The sequence below is a fragment of the Alosa alosa genome, chromosome 5 (assembly GCF_017589495.1).
Source record: "Alosa alosa isolate M-15738 ecotype Scorff River chromosome 5, AALO_Geno_1.1, whole genome shotgun sequence".
Lineage (NCBI taxonomy): Eukaryota > Metazoa > Chordata > Actinopteri > Clupeiformes > Clupeidae > Alosa > Alosa alosa.
Genome location: NC_063193.1, coordinates 22,542,961 through 22,566,990, shown reverse-complemented (window position 1 = coordinate 22,566,990; position 24,030 = coordinate 22,542,961). Strand labels below are relative to the sequence as shown.

At 44.2% G+C, this 24,030-nt stretch overlaps 1 protein-coding gene across 1 annotated transcript in view; it reads right to left on the bottom strand.

Annotated features, from left to right (window-relative positions):
* Positions 1-1,873: 1,873 nt before the first annotated feature.
* cemip2 (cell migration inducing hyaluronidase 2) overlaps positions 1,874-24,030 on the bottom strand; it is a 29,050-nt gene continuing 6,893 nt past the window's right edge. Inside the window, 20 exon segments of the mRNA XM_048243894.1 lie at positions 1,874-3,681; positions 3,789-3,895; positions 5,125-5,270; positions 5,687-5,788; positions 6,008-6,227; positions 6,471-6,653; positions 7,285-7,520; positions 7,831-8,046; positions 9,405-9,582; positions 10,464-10,619; positions 11,327-11,362; positions 11,678-11,809; positions 13,050-13,138; positions 13,836-13,964; positions 14,619-14,688; positions 17,016-17,221; positions 17,635-17,847; positions 18,850-19,019; positions 19,450-19,638; positions 21,063-21,232. Of these exon segments, the coding sequence (XP_048099851.1) occupies positions 3,482-3,681; positions 3,789-3,895; positions 5,125-5,270; positions 5,687-5,788; positions 6,008-6,227; positions 6,471-6,653; positions 7,285-7,520; positions 7,831-8,046; positions 9,405-9,582; positions 10,464-10,619; positions 11,327-11,362; positions 11,678-11,809; positions 13,050-13,138; positions 13,836-13,964; positions 14,619-14,688; positions 17,016-17,221; positions 17,635-17,847; positions 18,850-19,019; positions 19,450-19,638; positions 21,063-21,232 (3,148 nt within the window). The 3' untranslated portion in view covers positions 1,874-3,481.

The window sequence follows — 24,030 nt, the reverse complement described above, 5'->3', positions numbered from 1 at the left end:
AACACACAGGGTAAAAATATAAAGAAGCCTCCCACAATATTCAATGTCTAGCATATACAGACATTTTCGCCAATGGTTCCACAGTCTAGAAGAAAATCTGACAGAACTGCGTACAGGATTAGCCAACACAGCAATTAAGTCATTGTCTGACACAGATACCCTACACATAAATCTATACATCAGATTACGTAAAACAGCAGAGCAGGTAGGTACCCCAACACTGACAAATAACTGGCTTGCACTGGAGCTTGTTGGAGCTCTCAGCAGCAGCCTCGTGCTGTCATTACACACCACTGTGAGTTTTCTAATGCTGCCTTGTTTATAATTACACCATAGGTGGGCAGTATACAAAGGTGTACAGTACGCTCTGAAGAGTGAGATATTCACAGATATGGAGCACATGCTAAACTTACGACTCAACATGTTTGCTGCCTAGATGTCTTTGTCATCAAACAGGTCATTTGCAATAATATGGCCCAAATACGTAATCTCACTGCACACTGAGTGCAGTGCCAGAGAGATAGAAGTCAGGGAAGGTTGACTGTCTGTCTTCTTTACTTCTTTACTATCATGATCTTACAATTTTTTGCATAGTATATAGTTCTATACATTTCCACTTATCAACTCTGGAGTTGATTCATATAAGATGTACATCCTCTGGAAGTCTGCCTTTCACAGTGGATTAGAAATACACTAGTATTTAAGTGACTGGGTTTTAATGGTTTTGCGACTAGACGTCTAAAGTCTCACTCTACAACAGCAAATTTATATAACTCACAAAGTTGCGCAGCACAGTGACATTTTATAATTCCTCCCTGTGGATTTACCTAAAGTGAGTTACGGAACGCTGCCACTGTGTAGGCTACCCACCCGGCTAATGCATACGCTGTTCCTTAGGAATGAAGACCAAGGTTCTAGCAGTTCCTTGGTGTTTTGTGTGGTGTTTTGTATTGTTTGGTTTTGTTTATTGTTGTTATTGTTTATTTGTAACATTTATTTTGATTTGGCCTGTTATAAAATAATGTAGACTTATTGAACAATTTAAACACATTAGGAACCACAAAGTTGGAGACATGCATTAAGACATTGCTGCAAATCATTTCAAAGTAATTTCTAGTAGGTGGTTCTAACAGTATGTGGTAAACATTCTAAAAGGGCTTATTATCTTTGTTTAGTCAGGAGAATGAGACCATAGGGCTCTACTACTAGGAGATTATACACTTCCTCTAGGTTAATTTACCCAGGTTTGACACCATGGTCGTAAAAAAGCTCCCTGATCTGTATGGCTCAAAACTACCTCAAAAGCCTGTTGCATATTGTTTCACACCATTGCCCCCAAACATGTTGTTCAATCAGGAAACTGTAGCAAAATGGTGCAAAATGTTTCGATTTTGGACTTGCCCTTGTTGTCAGTAAAGGCCCACTCTGCCATCTGGTGGTGATTGTTGGACACCGTTTCACACAATACTTCCCAACGGAGAACTGCTGTCTTTTCTCTGTCTCACAGAAATAAATCAACTCTCATTGAGGAATTCAAACCCATTTTTCTTTTAAAAAAAAAACCCTTTAGGAGTAATAAGGAACAAAGAAGCATAATGTAAGAAATCAATCCTGTTTAGGAGAAACAGAAGGAAAAACAGCTCCTTTGCTGCCAATGTCAGGACTAGTGCAGGCTCCTTTATCTGTGAGAGACTCTTTTGTTCTGTTATCTCAAAACGGATTTCAGACTAGTAAGAATCAGTTCACTGAGAATTATTTTTAGATCATAAGTTGAACTTAAATTGGATGGGTTGAGATGAGGAAGTGGACCAACATGAACACTGCACATAACACTTGAAGCTCGTATTGCAAAAAAAGAAGACAATTCTTTTATTACAGAAAAGTATAAATGTTTATTCAGCTTCAGCTTTGAAGCCATTGAAGAGAAACACTGAGGTTGAAAAAAGCTGGTTATGACAGACATACCGTAAGTGATTCAACACTTTGCCAGTATAAAAAAACGTCATGAAATAAAAGGCACTTATAGAACCCTACCAGTTACAAAAACATACTTACAGATTTACTATCAACTAGCACAATGACATCTCCAAACCTTTACTTAACAAAATCAATCACATGCAGGTCCTCTGAAACTACAGTGCAGTGGTTAAGAAGCAGGTCTGTCACTTCTCCCTCTCTTTGCCTAAGCAAACAAGCACAATCTTCTTACACGGTATGAGGCAGAGCCTCCATGTTGGTTGCTTTTCATCAAACTTCATAGCACAGAGCTTTGGGTTTGTATCAGTGTGTGACAGTAACAGCTCAACTGAGGGCACACAGTCGATGGAAACCAGTCCAACCTGGCAACGTGCGCTCAACTTCCAAATGAAGACGCAACTGGTTTCTTCCGCCCTGACGACTCGCACCCACCTGACTGAAAGTATGTGTTAAGGTGGGGATGGTGTAGACACACCTGCATTGCACACAAAGCCAGCCTGCCACGAGAAAAAAAAAGGAACAATCTTCCACTGTGAACATATAGAATCTGTATCTTACAAACATTTACAAACGTCTTGTACAAAAACAAAAAGGCGATTCGGATCAGAACCCTTTGGGAGCGCTGAAGGAGAGCTGGCACATGACTATGCAGCTCTCTCCCCCGGGACAGATCAGCAGCACTGAAATTATGGAAACAAAAACATTTCCTTAAAGCAAACACCGAGCTAAGAGAGAGGGAAAGAGGGAGAAAGAGAGAGAGAGAGAGAGAGAGGGGGAGGAAGTGAGAGGTGAGGGGAGAGATGTAGGGGGTAAAAGAGAGACAGGTAATAAATATGCACACAAACATACACAGTGATGATACAGATTATGCTTCATGTGCTGTCCTACACCCAGTGAGAAAAAAAAAAATACATAATTGTGTTCAGATATAATTAAATATGGATCAGATGCAAAGATAGCATCACCAGTGATGACTTTAAAGAGGAGGAGGGAGGGTGAGAGAGAGAGGAGGAGGGAGGGTGAGAGAGAGGAGGAGGGAGGGAAAGAAAGAAAGAGAGAAAGAAAGAGAGAGACTCTTCATAGGCCTTTCCATTAGCTTTGGCTGATGCGTACAGGTGAAAGCAATTTCAGTCTTTGTGTTTGGCTTTTGGGTGTCCTTTCAACATTCCAATCTGAGTGTTTTTTTTTTTTGGCTCTTGGTGTTACTGTTTTAAGGTATCGGCTGTTTGTTTTTCAAAAGAAGTAGAGAAAAAAGTGCATTGCTCTGTACCGTGAAGCTCACGGCCACACACACACACACACACACACAAACAAACATACATACGCCACCCACTCCCATTATCAAAAACACAGTTAAAAAATACCCTTGAAATGTGGTAAACAATTAGCTCTTTCTGACATAAATAAATTAAGCTCACGAGTTCACATTCATTCGTTTGTCTGTTTGTTCGTTCATCCAGTCTGGGTTTTGTTTTCTGCATGTTTGTTCACATTTAAAGACGGTTCACTTTTGGTTCAGAGCTTTTCTCAGGAGGTCCAGGTCTTTGCGTTTGGGTGGCCCTGCCTGTGGGCACCCGTACTCTTCCAGAGCCAGCGGGAGGTAGCGCTCCTGGACCCCCAGGCCCTCCTCACCCTGGGCGGACAGGAGAGTGATCCAGGGAGGGTAGGAGCTCCCACTGCGGAGCCCAAAGAACGCCAGGCTCACTGTGGAGAGAGCAGAGACGTTGTTAATGTCGAGATCTCTGTTACCATCACACAAAGAAAGAGGGCCTGCATTCATTACACACAGGGCAAGGAAGTAAAAGACTGACCTTTCTTTTGAAGGTCCGCTACCTTGGCCGCTCCAAGGGGAACCAGATATTGTGCGATGGAAGCGATTCCACTAGGTGAGCCTCTTGTTCCAATGAGGACTATTGACCTGAGGCAAAGCAAGGAAATCTATTACACAATCCAATCAAGCACTAACACAGCCTCAAAAGCTCATAGTTATAGTTCTTATAATGTATGGTTCAACATTCAACATTTTACCCCTTTTTTTCAACCAACATTTTACCCCTTTTTGTGAATATAATTCTATTGGGAGAAAATTAAATCAAAATTAAATTTAAAATGTAATTATAACCCCTTCATCCATACAACTATTGAAAAGTCTTGGACCCACAAGAGATTAAATAAAAGGAAAGGAATTCTGGAGTAAATGTTTCACAAATTAATGCATTAAAATAATTAGCAACAGTGATGGGTATAACTGGATGCATTATAACAAGGAACCTCTCAACAGAAAGGACTTTGATGATTTTTCCTTGAGGCCTGTCCAAATAGATTTATGCATTATTCAACCAATATTAGCATTTTTGGGTGTATCTTGATTTCATATTTAGCTGAAAGTACCTCAATACTACCCTGGAAATCCAGAGTTCTCGCGAGAGCACAATGGAATTGTCTCTGCGAGACACTCTGGCAAAGAGCAATGATGCACGTTACTTTTACCCCAACATTCCAGGAAACCAGCTAAATTGATGAAGACAGCGCTGCAATACTGGAGGACAGTACACATTGGTCGTAGTGTTATCAGATTGCGTCGAAGTCCGAAATCATTCAGAGTAAACATGGTCTAGTGTTATCCAATTGCGTGCAGTGAGATTTTTAAATGCATGCTTGTTGCCACCCCTCCAGTTGGGCCATTACATTGTTCTTTGCCAGACCCTTAATCTTCCTAGATTATCAGGTTCTGGATTTTCCAGGCTACCTAAATAAATGGATATATCAGACAACTGAGCCTGACATGCACTTCAACACAGTATGTAGTCTGAAAAGAATGCACCAGCACACAAATTCACAGACAACCAGCAGAGCATGTTTTTGTAGCAGACATTTTCATAGTCATTATCCAACTTCAACTCCAGATCAACCGATCTCACGATTACAAATGAAGAGTCCCAAATTTAAAAACACAACAGAAGTTTGGCTGCACTCAGCAGCGTATAGTAAAGTTCCAAACGGGCATTCCATGGCTCTCTGTCAACCCATTTGGCAACACAGAGATTAAACTCTTTGGTTTTTAACTCCTTTATTGACTTTTTCCACTCCCGTCCTCCCGTCTCTGCTCACCTCCTCAAGCCTCCCCAAAACCCCAAGCCTCCTCACCTCGCTGGAATTCCAGTTTTCAAATACTGCTCCATTTTGGAGTCCAGGTTGGGAAACAATGGACTCTTTGTGACTTGGCCAGAGCAAGCATCCACAGTGACCAGAAGGAAACCTGACTGAGCGAGAGGAAATCTTTTCCCGTTCACCTACAGGGAGGAAGACAGCAAGGAGAATGAGCACATACTGTGGATTTCAAACGAGCCTCTGTGAATGTCAAAACACATTTTCCCACAAATGTGTAGAAGACACACTAATGGCTACATTGTTTGGGCCAGTGTAGTACCACTATATAGTATTTATTTAATCAAAAAAGCAATTAGACAATAATTGTAAAAAATATTGTGTTTGTATAGACTTCAAAAAATGTCAAGGCTATATCTGCTTAGTGTTCTTAAATTTATATACTACCAGCAATGCCTGTAGTCTCACAAGAATGCAGCCCTGACACATCTACAACACACAAACTAACACTACAACTCCAGCATCCTTGAACTCTCACCTTAGATAAAGGTATCAGCTTAATAATGTCATGTACTGTATGATAACTTGATGCTAAACTCACAGTGATGTAGGATTGCAAGTCACCGCTCTGCTCCTCTTTGCTGCTCAGGGACTTGATCTCTGTCTGGAGGTAGGAGTTCCACGGGTCGCTAGAGAAGATCAGCTGAGAAGATATTCACCAAAGTTCATCACTAAATCAATTTCATCTCAGTTAGAACTTCTAAATAGTATCTGTCAAACAAACTAAGCTTTTGCAAGCATGAAACAGCTTGCAGATATTTGTCACTTCCTATGTTGACAAGCAATATGCCTATATCAGACTACATCTTGTCAGAGCCATAAGCCTAAAGACATGCTGTTGCTTGTTTGTTTGTTTGTTTACTTTTGAGGCTCCGCACTGCTCGCAGGGCTTGGCGTTGGGTGCTGGCATGGGCACCACGGCTGTGGGTGTCTGGCGGTACGTGGGGTAGGCTTTGGCTGTGCAGTCGCACGTCTGCTTGGAGGCGGTGTAGGCCGTGATGATCACCCTCTCACAGCCCAGGGCCGAGCAGTAGCTGTGACCCTCGCGCCCGTGCCTTGCCCGCAAGTCCAGCCACAGCAGCCTGGGGAGCGGAGACGAGGCCAGGCGTCAGTCACGCTCAGTTAGTCAGATGCAGTGTGGATGCGCAAAGAGTGAGTCACTATTCAATAGTTTATTGCTATATCGACATGGTTGACATGGATTTGGTTTATTGAGCTTACACTAGTATGTATGTATTGCAGTATGTACTGATGTATATTAGCTGCACGGATGGGATGCATCCTAAAGCAAACATGCAAGAGTGCATTCTGTTTCTGTTACTCACCCCACAGAGCGGTCGAAAAAGTACTTCCTCTCCTGCGTCCGTTTCTGCAGCTCGGCTAGGGAACTCACAGGCCCGTAGTCCTCCGTTTCAGTGAAGGTGTTGCTCTGGCGGTCATTGATGTCGGACCTGACCTGGAAGGTGGTGCCAGTCGGGTAACAGAGACCCACAAGTGCCCAATCGTCCCTTGGGAAATGTGGAGGGGGGTGTCAGTTTCTATTTGTTACTTCTTATTTGCAAAGCTACACGCAATTGACCTATAGACCCTTTCAACAATAAAAACAAAAACAATGCTTGAACGTTCTATTTGGTTCCCAAACTACTTCCTCTGCATTAAGATAACATATGGAATGTTAAAACGGAAGCCTTGTGGGGCCAACTATGATGCTGATAATTGAACTCTCTTGAAAGGGTCTATAGCTGAAGTGCTGAAAGATGCCCCGTGTTGCCTAAATGAATGCTTGTCCAGTTCAGGTGCTGTCTGATTCCATTTATACATGGTGATCTTTCCTGTTGGATCCAGCATCTTAAGCAGCATCATTCACACAAAAACAGCTTTTATTCACTTATCAACAGCAGCATCAATAGCACTATTTACTTGACCAGTTTGGCCAATTTGTTCATCCTTCTTCTAAAATGTTTACCTCAAAATACAACTAGTGCTCCTACAATCACTAGCATTAATATTGCTGTACTAATGCAAAGCAGTTACACTGTGTACAATATATTAATGCTAGTGATTGTATTGTGCATAGTTTATTGTTGTGTTATTACTTCAGCCACTACAACTCACCAGCGGGCTGTCTCTCAGACTTACTTGTCAAAGTTAATGAGGGACAGGACAATCTCTTTGGGGGCAACTCCATCCCAATGGAAGGTGTAGCTCTTGGCCATCATGAGGATGGGCTGGTACTGCTGGGAGGGTCTTAGCGCCTTTTAGCTGTTGATGCCCCTTCTTCACCACCATAGGTACTAATCAAAGGGTGTACTCATCTCTAGTGATTGGCGGATGGAGAGCATGAGGTTAGAGGCTCCCTGAGTCTTCACATAAACCTGTGTGATGTTTTTATGTTTACGTTTAGTCATTTATCTGGCTTCCTCAACAAGCAATGACTTACACAGCACAGAAAGATGGCCATTTGGTTAGTGCAAGTGTCCTAGCTCTTGACATGACTGGCATTACGAGCACTTTAAGATAACTGACGAGTCTGCCACACTATTAGAGTAGAGATGCACTCCATGGTTCTGGCGTAAGGTCGTAGATATATGAGCTCAACAACCAATCAAATGACACCCCTCCCTTTTGTCCACATTTCAAACAACATCCAAATGCCATGGTCGAGGATGGGCACGGGCAGTTTACCTGGGAGTAGCGTCCACTGCAGGCCACGCCGTTCCACTCGCTGATGTTCACACAGCCGGGGTGCTGGATGAGGAAGTTGTCCGCCCGCCCCACATACGTGTTGGGGTAGCCGCTCACGGTGCCATCTAGGTCATGGAACATGGAGTTCTTGTCCCCGTCCAGGTCGTTCTCGTCGAACCACGGGCCCGGCTTTCCAAAGAACACCGGGAGCTTTACCTGTGGAGACAGGCCCTCGTTCTGTCAAATGTGTGCTGTTTTACTAGTCACAGAGGTATTTTGTTGGAGCATTGTGTAAATCGTGGAACTGTCTGTTCACCAGACAGCACAAGGCACTCTGTGAGCGTGAATTCCTAGCAGTGACACTGTGACTATATGGACCCATTCTCTTTTGAAATAGCTAGGCGGTGATTCAATTCAATTCAATTTTATTTGTAAGGGACAGTGTGCAATTAAAACATAAATGTAACCATTTGATGTATTGCACCAGAGTTAGCCTTGGGATCTCATCGTCTTCACATTTTCAAATGAGCAAATGCAGACAAAATGTCTGGGGCTGAAGCCGTAGCTTCCTGTCATCACTGTAAACAATCTTTTAGATCAGAAAATGAGAGCACATTAAGCACCCGTGGGGGAGATGATGTCAAGATGCCATCGGGAGCCGAGGGAGTGGGCCAGTGCAAAGAATGCATACAGTACAGTACGCCAGAGAATCATATGACTGGAGTCACAAGTTGTGAAGTCACAACATTTCAAAATGGAGCAGGGCTGCTTTAAAAGGGCTGATGGTGGAGTGGAGTGGCCATTTCAAGGGCTCTGCACTGGCATGGGGTCCTCATAGAGCAGCATAATGACCAACATTATCATCTCTTGGTATCCATTATTCCATAGGGACCAATATCTCTAGCACCACCCCTGGTGAGGAGAGCCGATGGGAGCTCCCCCTGAGCCATGGTTACAGTATCTGCCCAGCTCACAAAGGCTTCTTTATGCATAGTGTCATAGTGACTAATGAAAGCCAGGATGACCTCCCCTGACAAAAGGAGCAGATGACCTCCCCTGACAAAAGGCTCTCCTTCCCAGAGAGCCCGGCAGCACTACAGCGTAGGTTAGCGAGCCATTAGCACCCCCGAGCAGGAGAGCACGGGCTGGACATGGTCTCGCACTAGGAAGCGTTCATTTTAAGCTTTGTTAACATCAAAAAAGGGGGAACGTATTGGATTCATCTACTGGTAGACGCTCATATTAAGCACAAAACAGTTCCAAAGAGCCATTTGTTCAGCCAGAGTACTACTAGCTCTAGGGAACTAGAGCTTCCTTGGGAACTAAACCACTAGCAACTCCTCCACTAGTTCAGCTCCACACTGGACATTACTTGGTTCTTTAATCACAATAAACGTCTTCACGTTGACATATCAACTCCACTTATTTGCCATATAACTCCTCTCCTCCTTTTATCTGTCTATTTCTCTCCTTTCTTTCCATGGCTCTTTCTCTCCATCACACACACACACACACACACACACACACATAGGCACGCATGCAGTTGTACACACACACACATTGCTGCTGCTTACAGAGGGGGAGAAGCTGAGAGAGGAGAGGTTGTTGCGAGGCGTGAGCTGCCAGGTGTTCTTCAGGTTGAAGCCCACAGCGCTGGTGAAGCGATCCGCTGTTGGGGTGTAGCTCCGGAACGTGCTCTCCGTCAGCCGCACGGGCCCGTCGTAAATCTGAAAGCCTCGGATGGGGAATGTTCTAGAAGCAAACAGAATTGGTGGTCAGCCACTACACTTACCGATAGCCCCTCACGGTGACAGCAAACAGCAGAGTAGATTGATTAAGAGCTTCCAGTAAGACCTTGGAATAGCATTGTCTCGCTACTTTCCCTATAGCCGATTTTCCAATTCAGCGTGTATCGGGTGATGAACTGAGATGCCTGACCCTGTGCATCGGGTGATGAACTGAGATGCCTGACCCTGTCTATCTCTCCACCCAGAATCTCACTAGTCTAGGACAAAATGTCAGAAATGATGCACAGTCTCACATCTCAGTGTTGTGCGCCACCTTGTCACCAGTCAGAGTTAAACATGTCAAATTTATGTGACCACGCTGAAGACTCCCAGCGGAGCTGTGGTCAGACATGTCATGATTTAGAGAGCGCTCCGGCTCCAAGCCCATGATGGAGGGCTTTATGGAGGAACATGCGTCTCCCCCCCTACACCCAGTGGAGCAAATGAGCATGTCAAGAGAGACTTACTTCACTAAAACCGAAACCCTCAGATTTGCCGTCATCCACACTGAGGTTGTTTGAGTTGGGAAGGACTGACATGTTGCCAGGACTGAGATCTGCTCCCAGGGGGGCGTACAGTACTGTAGATATAAACAGGAAACTGAAGGGCGAGGCTGACAATCCACTGGCTGACTGAGTCTTTCCAGAAAGTCGCTGTGATCACTTCTTATTTATGGGACCTCGAGGGGCTTCAAGCCGTTTCCTGCCTACTGGCTGCATCTGCCAGGAAAGGACCTCCCTTACACCAATGGTCTGGCATGCTTTTGCTGAAACTTCCTGCCACTCAAGTGTCCTCCACTTGTGTTTTTGTGTTGTGTTTGTTGTTTTTACTCTTTTCTTTTCTCACTTGTATCTGGGTAGTGTCCTGTTCTTTCCATCCACCCCACCGACTCCCCAGTATTTGTTCTGGCCTCCATTAGAACCACGGTTCCGGCTCTCCCCGACAAACAGCGTCTGGGAGACCTCCTGACTGGAACCCTCGTCTTTAGGGTAACTGCCATCACTGTGGAACACATGGGAAAGATGGAATATTTATTAAGCACATATATTCAATGACATTTTTTTAATGTATATAGCGACAACTGACACTGCCTAATAGCAGCCATTTACACAGCCAAAGGCCTGAATCCCTTAGAACAAGCACTCTAATAAATTCTAGATAGATAAATAGATAGATACTTAATTGATCCCCAGGGGATATATTTGATGATTGATTTATTCTGTAATAAATCAATCCATTTATCCATCCACCAACTATTCAACCAGTTGGTGGATGGATAATATATCCATGGATGTATAAATCCTTCCATGCATCCATCCATTAAAACAGTGATCTAATTCTTGATGGTGACCGATCGAGTGAACTGTACTGTATGTCACTGTTGAATCACAAATGCACTGCAAAAGCAGGCCTACATTTCCAGGGAACAATACAAAATAATGGCCCATTTCTTTCTTTATTTCCCCCTTGCCAAACATTCCAGCAGTGTGAGTCTGAGTGAGACGTTGGCCAGACAACAGTGAGATCTGAGTCATCTCTCTGCTGACCTGCGGCCGCACACTCTCAGAGTCCTGCTCTCAATGACTCGCGCTCTGTCTGACCGCTAACCCCCATTGTCACGACGTGACCGGAGCACAAAGGTGGCTTTACATGTACCAGAGAGGCAGAGCTGAAACTATTGTCACTGACCAACACTGACCAACTCTTACCTGGCAAATGACAACCCCACTCCATTGTCAGCAAAACTGAAACAGGAAAGAAAAGAAAACAACCCAGCAGTTTACTCGATGAGGAACAGCACATGATTAGCACTTAGCATGATTAGCACATCTGAGCAATACATCGGAGTCGTCCGCTGTCTGTGCCTGTACACATATCTGAATACCACAAGTAATGTAAGGAAGTAAGGAAAGTAATGAAATCCTGCAGCATTTTGTCCTGTAACGGTTACAAGAGAGTAACTGGCACATGGAAGAGGAATACAGTAAAGCGCACATGGAGGTCATGATCCAAAGTCTGGCTGAGGATTATTCAGGGAAGTTGATTCACTGGTGACTCACCAGGAGTTCTGAATGATGATGTCACCTCCCCGGATCCATGCCCCGAGATCGTTGTTCTTGTAGGAGATGAGGGTGTCAATGAGGGCTGCCACGCGTGGCCGGTTCGGGTCTGCGTCCTCATGCGGGCGGAACCTTGGGCGGCAATTTCGAAATGAAAATGACGAAAGGTGTGAAACGTAACGAACAACTCCCTTAAGGTATTTGTCATGAGGGTGGGAAAGACACGATGTACGTAAGACAGACACACATACACACACTGCCTACATGTGCATGTACGTTCATACTGTACTTGGGAACAGATGTTTAACATTGGAAAATTGGGGCTCACATAACCCACATAAATACAACACTGATGTACTATTTAATCTTCTTCTTTAAATATCTCCCCTCCTCTATTCACTTTTTTCTTTCTCTCCATGACACACACACACACACACACACACACACACACACACACACACACACACACACACACACACACACACACACACACACACACACACACACACACACACACACACACACACACAGCGGGAGGCCTGAGCTCTTCTCCAGCTGTGGCAATGTTTCATGTTCTCTGCCTAGAAGCCCTGCATCTGAAACTCAATTTTATCTTGGCCCGCTTTCATAGCAGACACGCGGCACGAGGAGACCTCCTGTGAGTCTGTGTCTCTGTGTGTGTGTGTGTGTGTGTGTGTGTGTGTGTGTGTAGCCTGTTGAGCAGCTCCCCCTCTCGAAGCGGGGGCTGGATAGAGTTACAAATAGGGGGCTAACAGACCGGCAGCAATACACGTGGCCAGAAGCCACGTCAGATCTACGTGCACACAGACATAATGTGTGTGTGTGTGTGTGTGTGTGTGTGTGTGTGTGTGTGTGTATGTGTATGTGAGTGAGTGTGTGTGTGTGTCTGGGGGGATTGAGGGCTGCTTGACGCCACCACTGCAGCCACCACTGCTGCCACCACTGGCTCCTTCTGGCAGGTGACGAGACGTTAATGAAACCCAGTTGTGGACACAAGCCCTCTAACTCTTGTCTGCCTCGCGTGTAAGGGAGAGCTGTTTAAAAATACACAGGCCCTGTACGACCCAGCACTGAAAATCTGTGTCAGTCATTCCCAGAGGCTCTTGTTTTATGCTCTTGAGTGCTACAGTACATTCCAGCTCGTGTGAAATATATACGTTAGCGCCTAAACGATCCCAGCATTCTGGTATTTCAGCCCAGAGAAAAGAGCCCAATAAGAAATCCCATTACAACATAAATCTGTCACAGACAGACGTGCACGTGTAGCAGAGCTGAGGGAGTGGTCAGATCGGGCTGAGTCAACATGGACTACTCCAGCAATAGTGCCAGACATGAGGATCCTGCCACTCACCTGACGTTGTTGTCCAGGCACAGGTATTCCCTGGGGTCAGCCTTACTCGCGTTTGTGGTCTTCACCCCCTTATCAATAAAGAGTCCAGCCTAGAACAAAGGAGGGAGAGAGAGAGCGCAAGAGAGAGAAAGAGTAAGAGAGAGAGAGAGAGAGAGAGAGAGAGAGAGAGAGAGAGAGAGAGAGAGAGAGAGAGGGAGAAAGAGAACATAGCAATGTAAGAAACTAATCTACATCTCGTGGAACACAATATACCCTATAGAGAGAGCAAGAGAGAGAGAGAGAGAGAGAGAGAGAGAGAGAGAGAGAGAGAGGAGGAGGAGAACACTAATGCATTGTGTGCCACTCTCTTCTCACTACTATTCAGACTATAAGACAATACTCTTTCAGGCCTCTCTTAATCAATTTGTCTGTGCTATGGAGTAGCAGCAACAAAAACAGAATTGTTAAGGTTATTTAGCATTGTGCAAGTGAATACAGTAAGTTTGTGTGTGTATGTGTGTGTTTAATGTTACTGTGTGTCTGTGTGTGTGTGTGTGTGTATATGTCCAATCTCAGAATTCTTATTACTTGAGAATGTATTGTGTCAATATATTACCATATTATGATTTAAAGAACAGGATATCTAACACAGCTATATAGCCACATGACACAGAACGCAGCCATCTCCCCACAGCACTCGGAATTCCACAGAATAGCTTAGTGCATTACACTATGCATCTATACATTTAAAACTACTGTCAACTGAATGAAGGGCAGTGTGCAGCAGGCTGGTAGACGCAGACAGACCTTGAAGTTGGAGTGGACGCGGTTGTTATAGAAGATTCCCAGAGGAGTGAGCTCAGCCCTCGTTTCTGGTACCAGGCCGTGGGAGTCGCCCGTGGACATGCTGTGAAATATATACCAGATCCCTGCATCCTGACACACACACACACACACACACACACACAGATGTTAGAAAGAGGGAGAGAAAGAGTCATTTTACAGGTTCTTAGCAGAAATGCTGAAACACTCCATATCTCCCACCTGCCTTACATCATCTTAGCTACAGGCATACACTAAAATGTACAGTACAGCTCAATGCAATATGGGTTATGGGTAAGCCACACAAGACTTGGCTCCAATGCCACTGCAGAGGGTCAATCTACTCAGAGTTTAATAAAGACTGGATGAAATACTGGCAGGCTCTACTGTTTGCAAAACACACAGGACCAGGAACTGACCCACTTAATTTCAAAAATGATCTTTTTATTAAACTTTGCTACACCAGGAATATTTGTTATATAATTTAATACACAATTTAATGAAATAAATGTAGAACTAAGAGGCAATCATCTTCTGTGTTATCCAGAAATTACTTCAAATAATTTGAAAATCCCTTATCAGGGTATATTACCCAGAATTATTACAGAATATTACCCAGACTTCACTTAAGCAAACACACCTGACTGCATATTTCACTTCAGTATAATCTTTGGGCTCATTGGCATCATTAAACTACACTTAACAAGATCAAATTTAATACAAGTTTTAATTTCATAAAGTGAGAGAGACACTTAGGTTGGGTTCTACCTGAGAGCCAGCAGCAGCATTGCTTATGAGGTTATTGTTGGGGTTGGCAATCCAGAACGTCGACACTGCCCTTTAAGCAAACACACCAGACACAGACACCAGACACAGTTATGGACACGTCCATATCCATGCACACACATACACACAATTGTAACGAAATACACATATTGCACGACAATGAATAGTACACACAATGAGGCCTGCACTCACTACTCACAACTCCCAGGCCTGTATGAGCCACTAAATAACTTCATTATCAGACAAACAAACAGACAGATGCAAAGAGATGGAGATGGGGAGAGAGATGGGGGTAGGGGAGATAGAGAGAGAGAGATGGGGGAGAGAGAGAGAGATGGGGGAGAGAGAGATGGGGGAGAGAGAGAAAGAGAGAGAGAGAGAGAGAGATGGGGAGAGAGAAAGAGATGGGGAGAGAGAGAGAGAAAGAGATTGGGGAGAGAGTGAGACAGAGATGGGAGAGAGAGAAAGAGAGAGAGAGAGAGAGAGAAAGAGATGGGGGAGAGAGAGAGAACTGCAGAGAGAGACTCAGAGCTGGGAGGTCACCACTCCACTGCAGCTCTTGCGTGTATGTAATAAAGACAAAGTGACTGTGACAAAGTGACTAGTGTTTCCCACCGGATTTCTGCATGCCTTAAGGATATTTCATCCTGGATGAAAGATCGGCACCTTCAGCTTAATCTCTCAAAAACAGAGACAGCTAAAACAGCTATTCCCCAACATATTAACATCCAGCTTGACTCAACTTCACTGACCCCAACTAGATCGGCACGAAACTTGGGCGTTGTAATTGATGACCGACTTAACTTCTCTGAGCATATAGCTTCTATTGCAAAATCATGTCGGTTTATGCTTTACATTAGGAAGACCAGACCTTATCTGACACAAGATTCCACACAACTTCTTGTTCAGACCATGGTCATCTCTAAGCTGGACTATTGTAATTCACTATTAGCTGGCTTACCCGCTTGTGTAACAAGATCATTACAGCTGATTCAGAATGCTGGAGCACGCCTGGTCTTCAATCAGCCAAAGTGGACACATGTAACTCCTCTCCTAGTTACTCTCCATTGGCTCCCCGTAGTAGCCAGAATTAAATTTAAATCTCTCACTTTGGCCTATACGACACTAACTGGATCTGCTCCTAGTTATTTTAATTTAATAATCAAGCCTTACATCCCCAACCGCCCACTGCGGTCTTCTGGTGAGCGTCTGTTGTGTCGACCAGTCATGAAAACGTTCCAGTGGTAGTTTTGGGTCGTTTAAGAGGGGTCTAAAGACATTCCTATTCAACTTATACTTAGTTGTTTAAGCGCTTATGTGTTATGGTTTGTATAATGTTGTTTTATTTCAATTGGGCTGTTAATTATTTGACATTATTGTTTATTATTGATATTCTCCTTAATGTAGTCTTAGCATGTCATTGTTTTTATATTATTGATTGAATGGACATTATTGTTTTATTATTGCCTTTCCCCTTTTTTACATTGCTTTTTATTAGGCTATTGATTGAATTGATATTATTGTGTATTATAATTATTCTCCTTATTATATTTGACCTACATTCTAATCTGTTCCCTGTTCAATTTTAAATATTATTATGTTGTTTGTATTTATGTGTCGCTTTGGAAAAAGGCGTCTGCTAAATCCATAACCATCCATAACCATAACCATAACCATCACAAATCACATGTTCTCCTCTGATCCCCTGTCAAGCCCCACTGATCCCTGTTGCAGGAGAGCAAGATCAGCACAGCAGCACAAGGGGGCCCCTACAAAAAACACCCTCCTAATCCCCCTCCCAAAATAAAAACAGAACCTCCCCACAAACACAGCACGTTCAGCTCAGAGAGAGGGGGTGGCAGGATCTGGTCTGGTCTGGTCTGGTCTGTGTGTCTGTGTGTGTGTGTGTGTGTGTGTGTGTGTGTGTATGGGGGGTGTTATTCCAAGGCTAAGTGGAGGGACCCTTCTAGTCGTATCAAAGGAAATGAGGCATCTGTCTTATGTCATGTAATCTCTCCAGTGGCAAGAGGGAGGGGGTGGGTCAGGGAACAGCCAGGAGAGGACAAGACAGCCGAGTATGCTGCTTTGCATGCACACACAGAAGGGTTATGATATTAGCACACACAGTGAGCTGAAGAGATTTAAATAGTGTTTGCTCTCTGTGTGGAAACAGAGGGATAGATGTATGCAGACACACAAGCGACTGAGTTTTTACTGTAAAACTCGTCAAACTTGCCATGTTCCTCTCTCTTACTCTATGACTCTTCTCACTTCATACAGATTAAGCAACTACAGTGAGAACTGCTTTTTTTGGAACAGCACTTCTAGCCTCGGTGGCACATCCGGCTGCTTGTGCAACATGTGTGGCGTGATCCTTACTTGCAATCTGTGGCTGGCGTAGGGGTGTAATTCTTGTAGACTTTGTCCAGGATGTTCTGGCACATGGTGTCGTTCCGGTCAGTGGGCAGAATGGTGCCCGGCCGGGTCACCAGCCCCAGGTTGTGGAAGAAGGTGTTCCGCTGCTCGATCCCATCCTCCAGGAAAAAACAGTGTCCGAGCATGTCGTAGCCGACCGTGTCCTTTATCTGGGGAAGGAAATGCGAATCGTTCCGGTTTGATTCAGCTCAGCCTTGTGATGGGAAACGGAACAGGGCTAATCGGAGGAACGTGGAATATCACTGATTAGTCAGCATGTTTCCCACAACAACCCCCCAGGTCCATTTAATCATGCTTCTGTATAATGTACTTTAATCAATGGAGCTCAATGACTTTCAGCTTGTAGAAACTTTAATTACAAGATGGAGGTTTGGGGGATTGTAATGAGGATACAGTTTAAAGTTAGGATACGTTACATACATTAATATGTCCTCCTTATATGAAGAAGCAAATGCAGCCTAATCACCTGCATGCCTATATTATAACATGTTTATCACATGGGCAAAGTATGCCTGTACGGCACACGTAATATAACGTGGGAGTGCACTAAACCAGCCCTTACTAGGAGGCCGTTGGTGGCATGGACGGTGACGCAGCGAGAGAAGGAGTGGTGGATGGACACGGCGTCCACGTAGGTGGGGGAGGAGTAGCCCCCGCGCTGGTCCACGTCTCCGCAGCGGTGGAAGTGTAGCGGGTAGCTGCCCTGCTGCTTCTGCTGGCCCATGTGCTTGAGCTCCACCTGGGACACGTGCACCGACGAGAAGTTGCCCTGGATCTGGAGAGAGAGAAGAAGCAAGAGAGAGAGATACAGAGCAAGGCAGAAAGCAAGAAAGATGGAGAGAATCAGAGAGAGGGAAGGACCAATAGATAGAGAGAGTCACAGAGACATGCAGTGTAAAACAGAAAGAGAAAAAGAACAATAGAATAAAAGCAACAAGAAGACAGAAAGAATGAGATGGAGGGAAAAAGAAAAGAGAAAAAAGTGAGAGAGAAGCACAAAATATAATAAAATCTTATTCAATATGAACTGAAGTCATGCACAAACAAAAACATGCACAAACATGATCAATAACTGGACTGATCCAAGTACCACTGCCTTTAATCAATGTCTGCTTCCTATTATTTACAAGCAGTATTTACCAATATTGCTTGATAAACCCTGCAAAAACATGTGCAGAGAGAGTTCAGCTTCAGACTGGATGCCTGAAAGCCCTGTTAATGGATTTCATTAGTGCCCCCATTCACTGCATGTGGTCAAAATATGACCAGGGTTTACTGGTGCAGGAGAAGAAGATGAAGTGGGATTTGGGGTTGATTCTGGAGCATACAGAGAGAGTGCACTTGTTTAGGTTATCCATGGTCAACTTTAGAGTTTTATAGACCCTTTCAACAAGGTAAACAAAAACAATGCTTGAACGTTCTATTTGGGCCCCAATCTACTTCCTCTGCATTAAGATAACATATGGAATGTTAAAACGGAAGCTTTGATGCTGATAATGGAACTCTCTTGAAAGGGTCCATAGAGAGTGCACTACTGGGTGCTGTTTTGAAATGTGTAACTAGGCCCTTAGAGTAGCTAGCTACCTCATGGGGTGCTAGACGTGAAGACAAGCAATGTGAGAGATCTCAGCGTGATCGCTCAAAACAGATGTGTATATTAGATAAATAAACAAGCACACACACAGACACACACAGAGGCACAGGCAGACACACACACACACACACACACACACACACACACACACACACACACACACACACACACACACACACACACCTTGATGTGCCCCCCGAAAGTGTCGTGGTTGAAGAACTGGCACCAGTTGTTTCCATAGCAGGAATTTTCCATCTCTCCATGGATGAGGATATTCCTGGAGAGGAGGGCCACCTCCGCTCGCATGTCCACCCCGTCCAGCACCTCCCCGACGTGCATGAATTGGGGCTTCCCTGGGAAGGTGTAAGGGACAAACAGCCCGATTAGCTCTCTCCCTCTCTCCCCTCCACCCTGCCCGCTGGGCCCATTATTAACAGACATCTCTGCGGTCCCCCACCGAGGATTGTTCAAACACACACATACAATCTGTATTGGGTTGGGCTCACTTTGATCTTTCACTTTACCCCCCCTTCTTCTTCTCTATCCCTCGCTTTTCTACTGGCTACTGGTACTTGTACTTATCAATTTCTTTGCAGTCACACACTGCAGCAAAACTGACGCACTTCCGCTAAAGATGACTAAGACATTTGCCGTACTCAGGTCCCGTCTGTTCCAAAGTGACCGGCAGCCCGAGCACGAGGTCAAACAGATGGACAGGAAGCTCAGGACATTTCTCGTTAGTCATGCGGCCTCTGTGGCAGCCTCAGAGCACCGCGCCCTCACCTTGCACCCGGACCTGCTTCCTAGAACAGTATGGGCAGGGGAGCAGGGTGAACTCCTCGGCCTGGTGCATGGAGTAGTCGGTGCTGGACACCACCACACGGTCGCCCGGTTTCCAGCTGCTCACTTCGTCCTGCAGGTTCAGTACCACCTGGTCCACTGCATCCACCTGGAACCCAGTTTGGGGAAACCCTGGAGATAGAGATAGAGATAGATATATATATATATATATATATATATAGAGAGAGAGGTAAGGTTTAGACTCATTGGCATTGATTTGTAAGGATGCTATAAGTAATTTTACAAAGAGTCCATCAGCCATCAGTGCTCAGCAGCCTCTGTAATTTCCAAAAACTTTCATCTAATCTAAATCACAAATGTAACATAAAAAAAAGAATTCTGGTATTGAGCAGATATGTTCCATTGACTCAATGTGACCTTTGAAATCCTGTCACAAATCACCATGACAATGTCAAGAACAAAACCAATTCCAGTGAATCACACTGCTGAAACCTGAGCAAAGAAGGGTGTGGAAGTTTCTGGAATTTGCACCGAGATAAACACTCATCAAATCCTCATCAACAGGGAGGTACAGCAGACACCAAACGCCCAAATGTTCTCAGTCATTTTCTCTGACCCTGAAGGCCCTATTTACTGTCTGGCTCGCCGACAACACAGGACAACACAGGCCTGGGAATGTCTTTGAAGTTATGAGGCGCTCCATAAAGATGAGACCCCTGATAGTGTCTGCATCCTGTTAGGCAGCTTGGGACTCCCAATGCAATACTTTTACTAAACCATCTTCAAGGCTATTAAGTGCTTCACTGTGTAAAACATTACGTATAATTTCCCCCTCTGGACCAATGTGGCACTCTGAAAGTGGAGAACATAAAAGTCATTGCTACTCTCTGCCTGCATGGAAATCTTTGACAGAGTCTGTAAAGGGAGAGTGACATGTTTTGAGTGTCACTCTTGACGGGTAAAGCATATGAATATATTGAGCAGGAAGCTCTAGATTACGGATGGTGGCTTGTGCTTTTTTCCGAGGCCCCTGGCACTCCCACAGTGTGCATAAATATTTGAGCTGAGGTTTTGGAGAGCCCTTCATTTAATGAGCAGAATAAAGTTGAATGAGCAAACAGAGTTTCAGGAGAAGGAGCGATAGTGCCATAGTGGACTGCTAAAGGCCCTCATACAGTCACACCTAAACACTTTCTCTGATTCATTATTTGCTTTTGTCTTCATTTACAAAATAAAAAAATAGTAGATATACGTGATATTCACAGTTCACAGTACACATGTCTTGAGCCCACAGGTCTTCGATCAGTGAGAGTGCCAAGGAGAGTAAGCACAAGGATGGCCTAGGTAGACAAATGAGGCCCTAAGCTCTTATCTAGGGTACAGGATAAAGGTGCTCATAACTAGAAAACCTGTTGTGGTTTTGTAGGGCGTAACCACATAGCTATGACTAAATTTATGATTAAATTAAAATCTTGTGCCCAAAACAGTCTGCAGTTTAACGCAAGGAAGTACAGTATATCATCTTAGGCGTTTAACCCTAAGCCTAACGGCAGAGCTCAGCTTAACAGGTCAATGTTCGGTGAGAGCGTTTATACCGTTTCGCCACTCGCTGTAGGCGGTGACGGAGAAGCGCACGCCATCCACGGTGACAAAGTCTCGGCGAGCCAGCGCCTTCCCACTCGTGTCATGGTTCTCGTGCTCCCGAACGTCCTCCGTGCACGACGTGTTGCCGCCGCCCACCACTGAAACCAGGGCCCACGCCTGCCTGAGGAAGCACAGCGCAGACAGACACAGAGATGGTTATACACTGCCATAGCCATCAAGCAGTTATGGTTATCGTGGTTATTAAGCACCTATATCACGGCAGAAGTTCGAAGACTTGAAACATTTTTCCTTACATACAAACTTAGGTATAGATATTGTTGTGTGTTTATAAAGACTGTTAAAGGTATGCAATCTCCTGAAAAAAAAGACACAGTGTTCCTCTTTTCCCTTGGTTACATGGCATTAAATACCACAGAATGTGACAAAAAAAACTGACAGAAGTTCCTTAGCCAAAATGTCACCAAACTTAAGTATGACCAGTAGCAAATACAGAAATGCCAGACAACCATGGAACTATGCCAGAACAAGAAAAAAAACTAACAAAACGAATTATATGATATTAATGGAGTTTCTAAAAGGGCAAAGCCCACATAAAATTACCTTATAAAAAGTTAACTGCTCTGAATTCCACAGTTTTACATGTTGCAAGTTCAACTGAAGTTCATAAGAAGCACATTCTCTAGACTTGTTTCTGTCGATCTCAGTAAGCTCTCAGCAGCACAGGTTCTCTCTGACATTCACGTCCGTTCTTCTGTCCTCCAGTTCTGCAGAAGGCTAGACATGTTTTCTTGCTCCTCTTTTCCCTCTCTTTCTTTATCTGCCCATTTCCTCTACAACATGAGGTCCCTGAGGCAGAGGCATGATCAAAACTGAGCGATGACTCAACACTTTCCAGCAAGTCGTTTCTCCCCAGAGAAGCAACACTGATGTCAGATTTTTTTTTAATAGTCTCACCTTGGTTTTAAAACTGTTGCAACTGCTACTGATGCGGCAGTGGGGCACTAATGCCACTGGTTTGCAACTCACAAATATTACACTGTGGCTTTATCGTATTGCACTGATAATGCTCAAGTCCAGCTAATTGTTGCTCAGGATCCTCTTGCTGTCCACTGTGTGTGTGTGTGTGTGTGTGTGTGTGTAAAAAAAGTGTAAACCTCAGCGGCTTGTATCAAGTTTTACACTTTTCCAGTTCAGTTAAGTATCTCTTCCCAGAATCGCAGACTGCATCCTTGTGATGTGTGTGTGTGTAGCCAGAGACTGTGACAGCAGTGGTGGGTGTATGAGTCTGTGAGGAAACGTGTGCTACATAATGTAATTTCCTCATTAGTTAAGGGGAAATCTACCCAAAATTCTCAAAGTAGCACACAGACAAAAATATCACCTATTGCACAGCTTCAATGTTGTGCAAGTCTCTTTATTAGTAAAAGTGTCTGCTAAAGAAAGCAGACGTCATTTCACCTTCTCTAAATAATGGAAAAAACCAAGAGACCTTCACATTCTACAAGTTTCCCTTTTGAAATTACAACTACAATAAAATTGTTTGAAGTGTTCATTATTACCTTCAGAACAAAACATGAGATTGAAACAAAAGATGGGCCCTTTGATAATATTTGACCATTACCCACATCCTGTTCCAAGTAGTGGAAAAGCCCAAAAGGGCAAATAATTTCACAACCTTCCGCAGCCATTAATTTCAGACACAAAAGCTTTCAACAACCCCATAACAGTAAACAGTTGGTGAACCTCATTCCATATTGGAAAAGGTCGCCCACACCGTGATGTCACAAGGTCGGTTTATGCTTTCGGACCTCGAGAATGTTGAAACGTGCTGTTTCGGGACAAATTCACACCAGGCCTTTTCCACATCAAAAGAAACCCACACAGGCACTTCCTAGTGCCATTAGGGAAAAGGCAACCATCTGTGGGCCCTTCCTGGTCACACATTAAAGGACCATGTGTGATGGCAGGGTCATGGGTTGTCTCTTTTCAAAACCACTGTTATTCACCACAATTACAGTCCTGCACATGAATGCGGTAGTTTTTTTATAAGCAGATGGTGCATGCTGGGTAATATTTTGGGCATATAAAGCCGTTATGTGTGTTGGTGTGATACCTGTGCAATGAAGACACAAAGTGACGCTTGAGACTGGTCATTAACATGGCTCGTTAACGGAAAGTCATACCAGTATGCCTGGCCTAATGCCTAATTAACACTTACAAAAAGGGAAATTGTTAGGTAAGACTGAGAAAACACAGATGGTGGTTGCAAAACATGATATAAAAACATACATTTCCACAAAAGATAATGAAAATATAATAAACTGTATGCGGGTGTGTATGCGTGTGTGTGTGTGTGTGTGTGTGTTTGTACGTGTGTGTATGTGTGTGTGTGTGTGTGTGTGTGTGAGAGGCTGTATTCTTCTCTCCAGCCTACTCTGCCTTTGTCTGTATTTCCTTAACATCATCCTGCTCTGTTTACTCAGAAAATAGTCTGGAAGGGTACATCTGAAGTTGAGGAGCATTTGTACTGAAGCTGTTGTTGCTTAAAGGATAGGTTTCATAAAGAGCAGGCTAATGAGTACTGGAGCTTTAGAGATGAATATGGCAGGAAGGATATTTTTCACCTCAACTTCACTCATGAAAACCTTCGCAAACACGTTCAGCACAAGACAAGGATTACTTTGATTACTTAAAGCCTTCAGCTTGGATTGCATGAGTGTGTTGCTTTTGAGCGATGATACAGGAAAAGACAGTCAACTTAACTTTAGCTTCACATGGGAATGGGCTGGAGTTCAGAACTCCAAGCCCTTTTCTGATCTGAAATAAATGCACCCCCTTTCCAAGTGTGTCAGCAAAAGACAGATGCTGTGAGTAGCAGCTCATTTTAAATAAATACCCAGACTTTCCATTCGGCTGAAGGAGAGAAGAGAGAGTCTTTATGTTCACCTTTTCACAAGG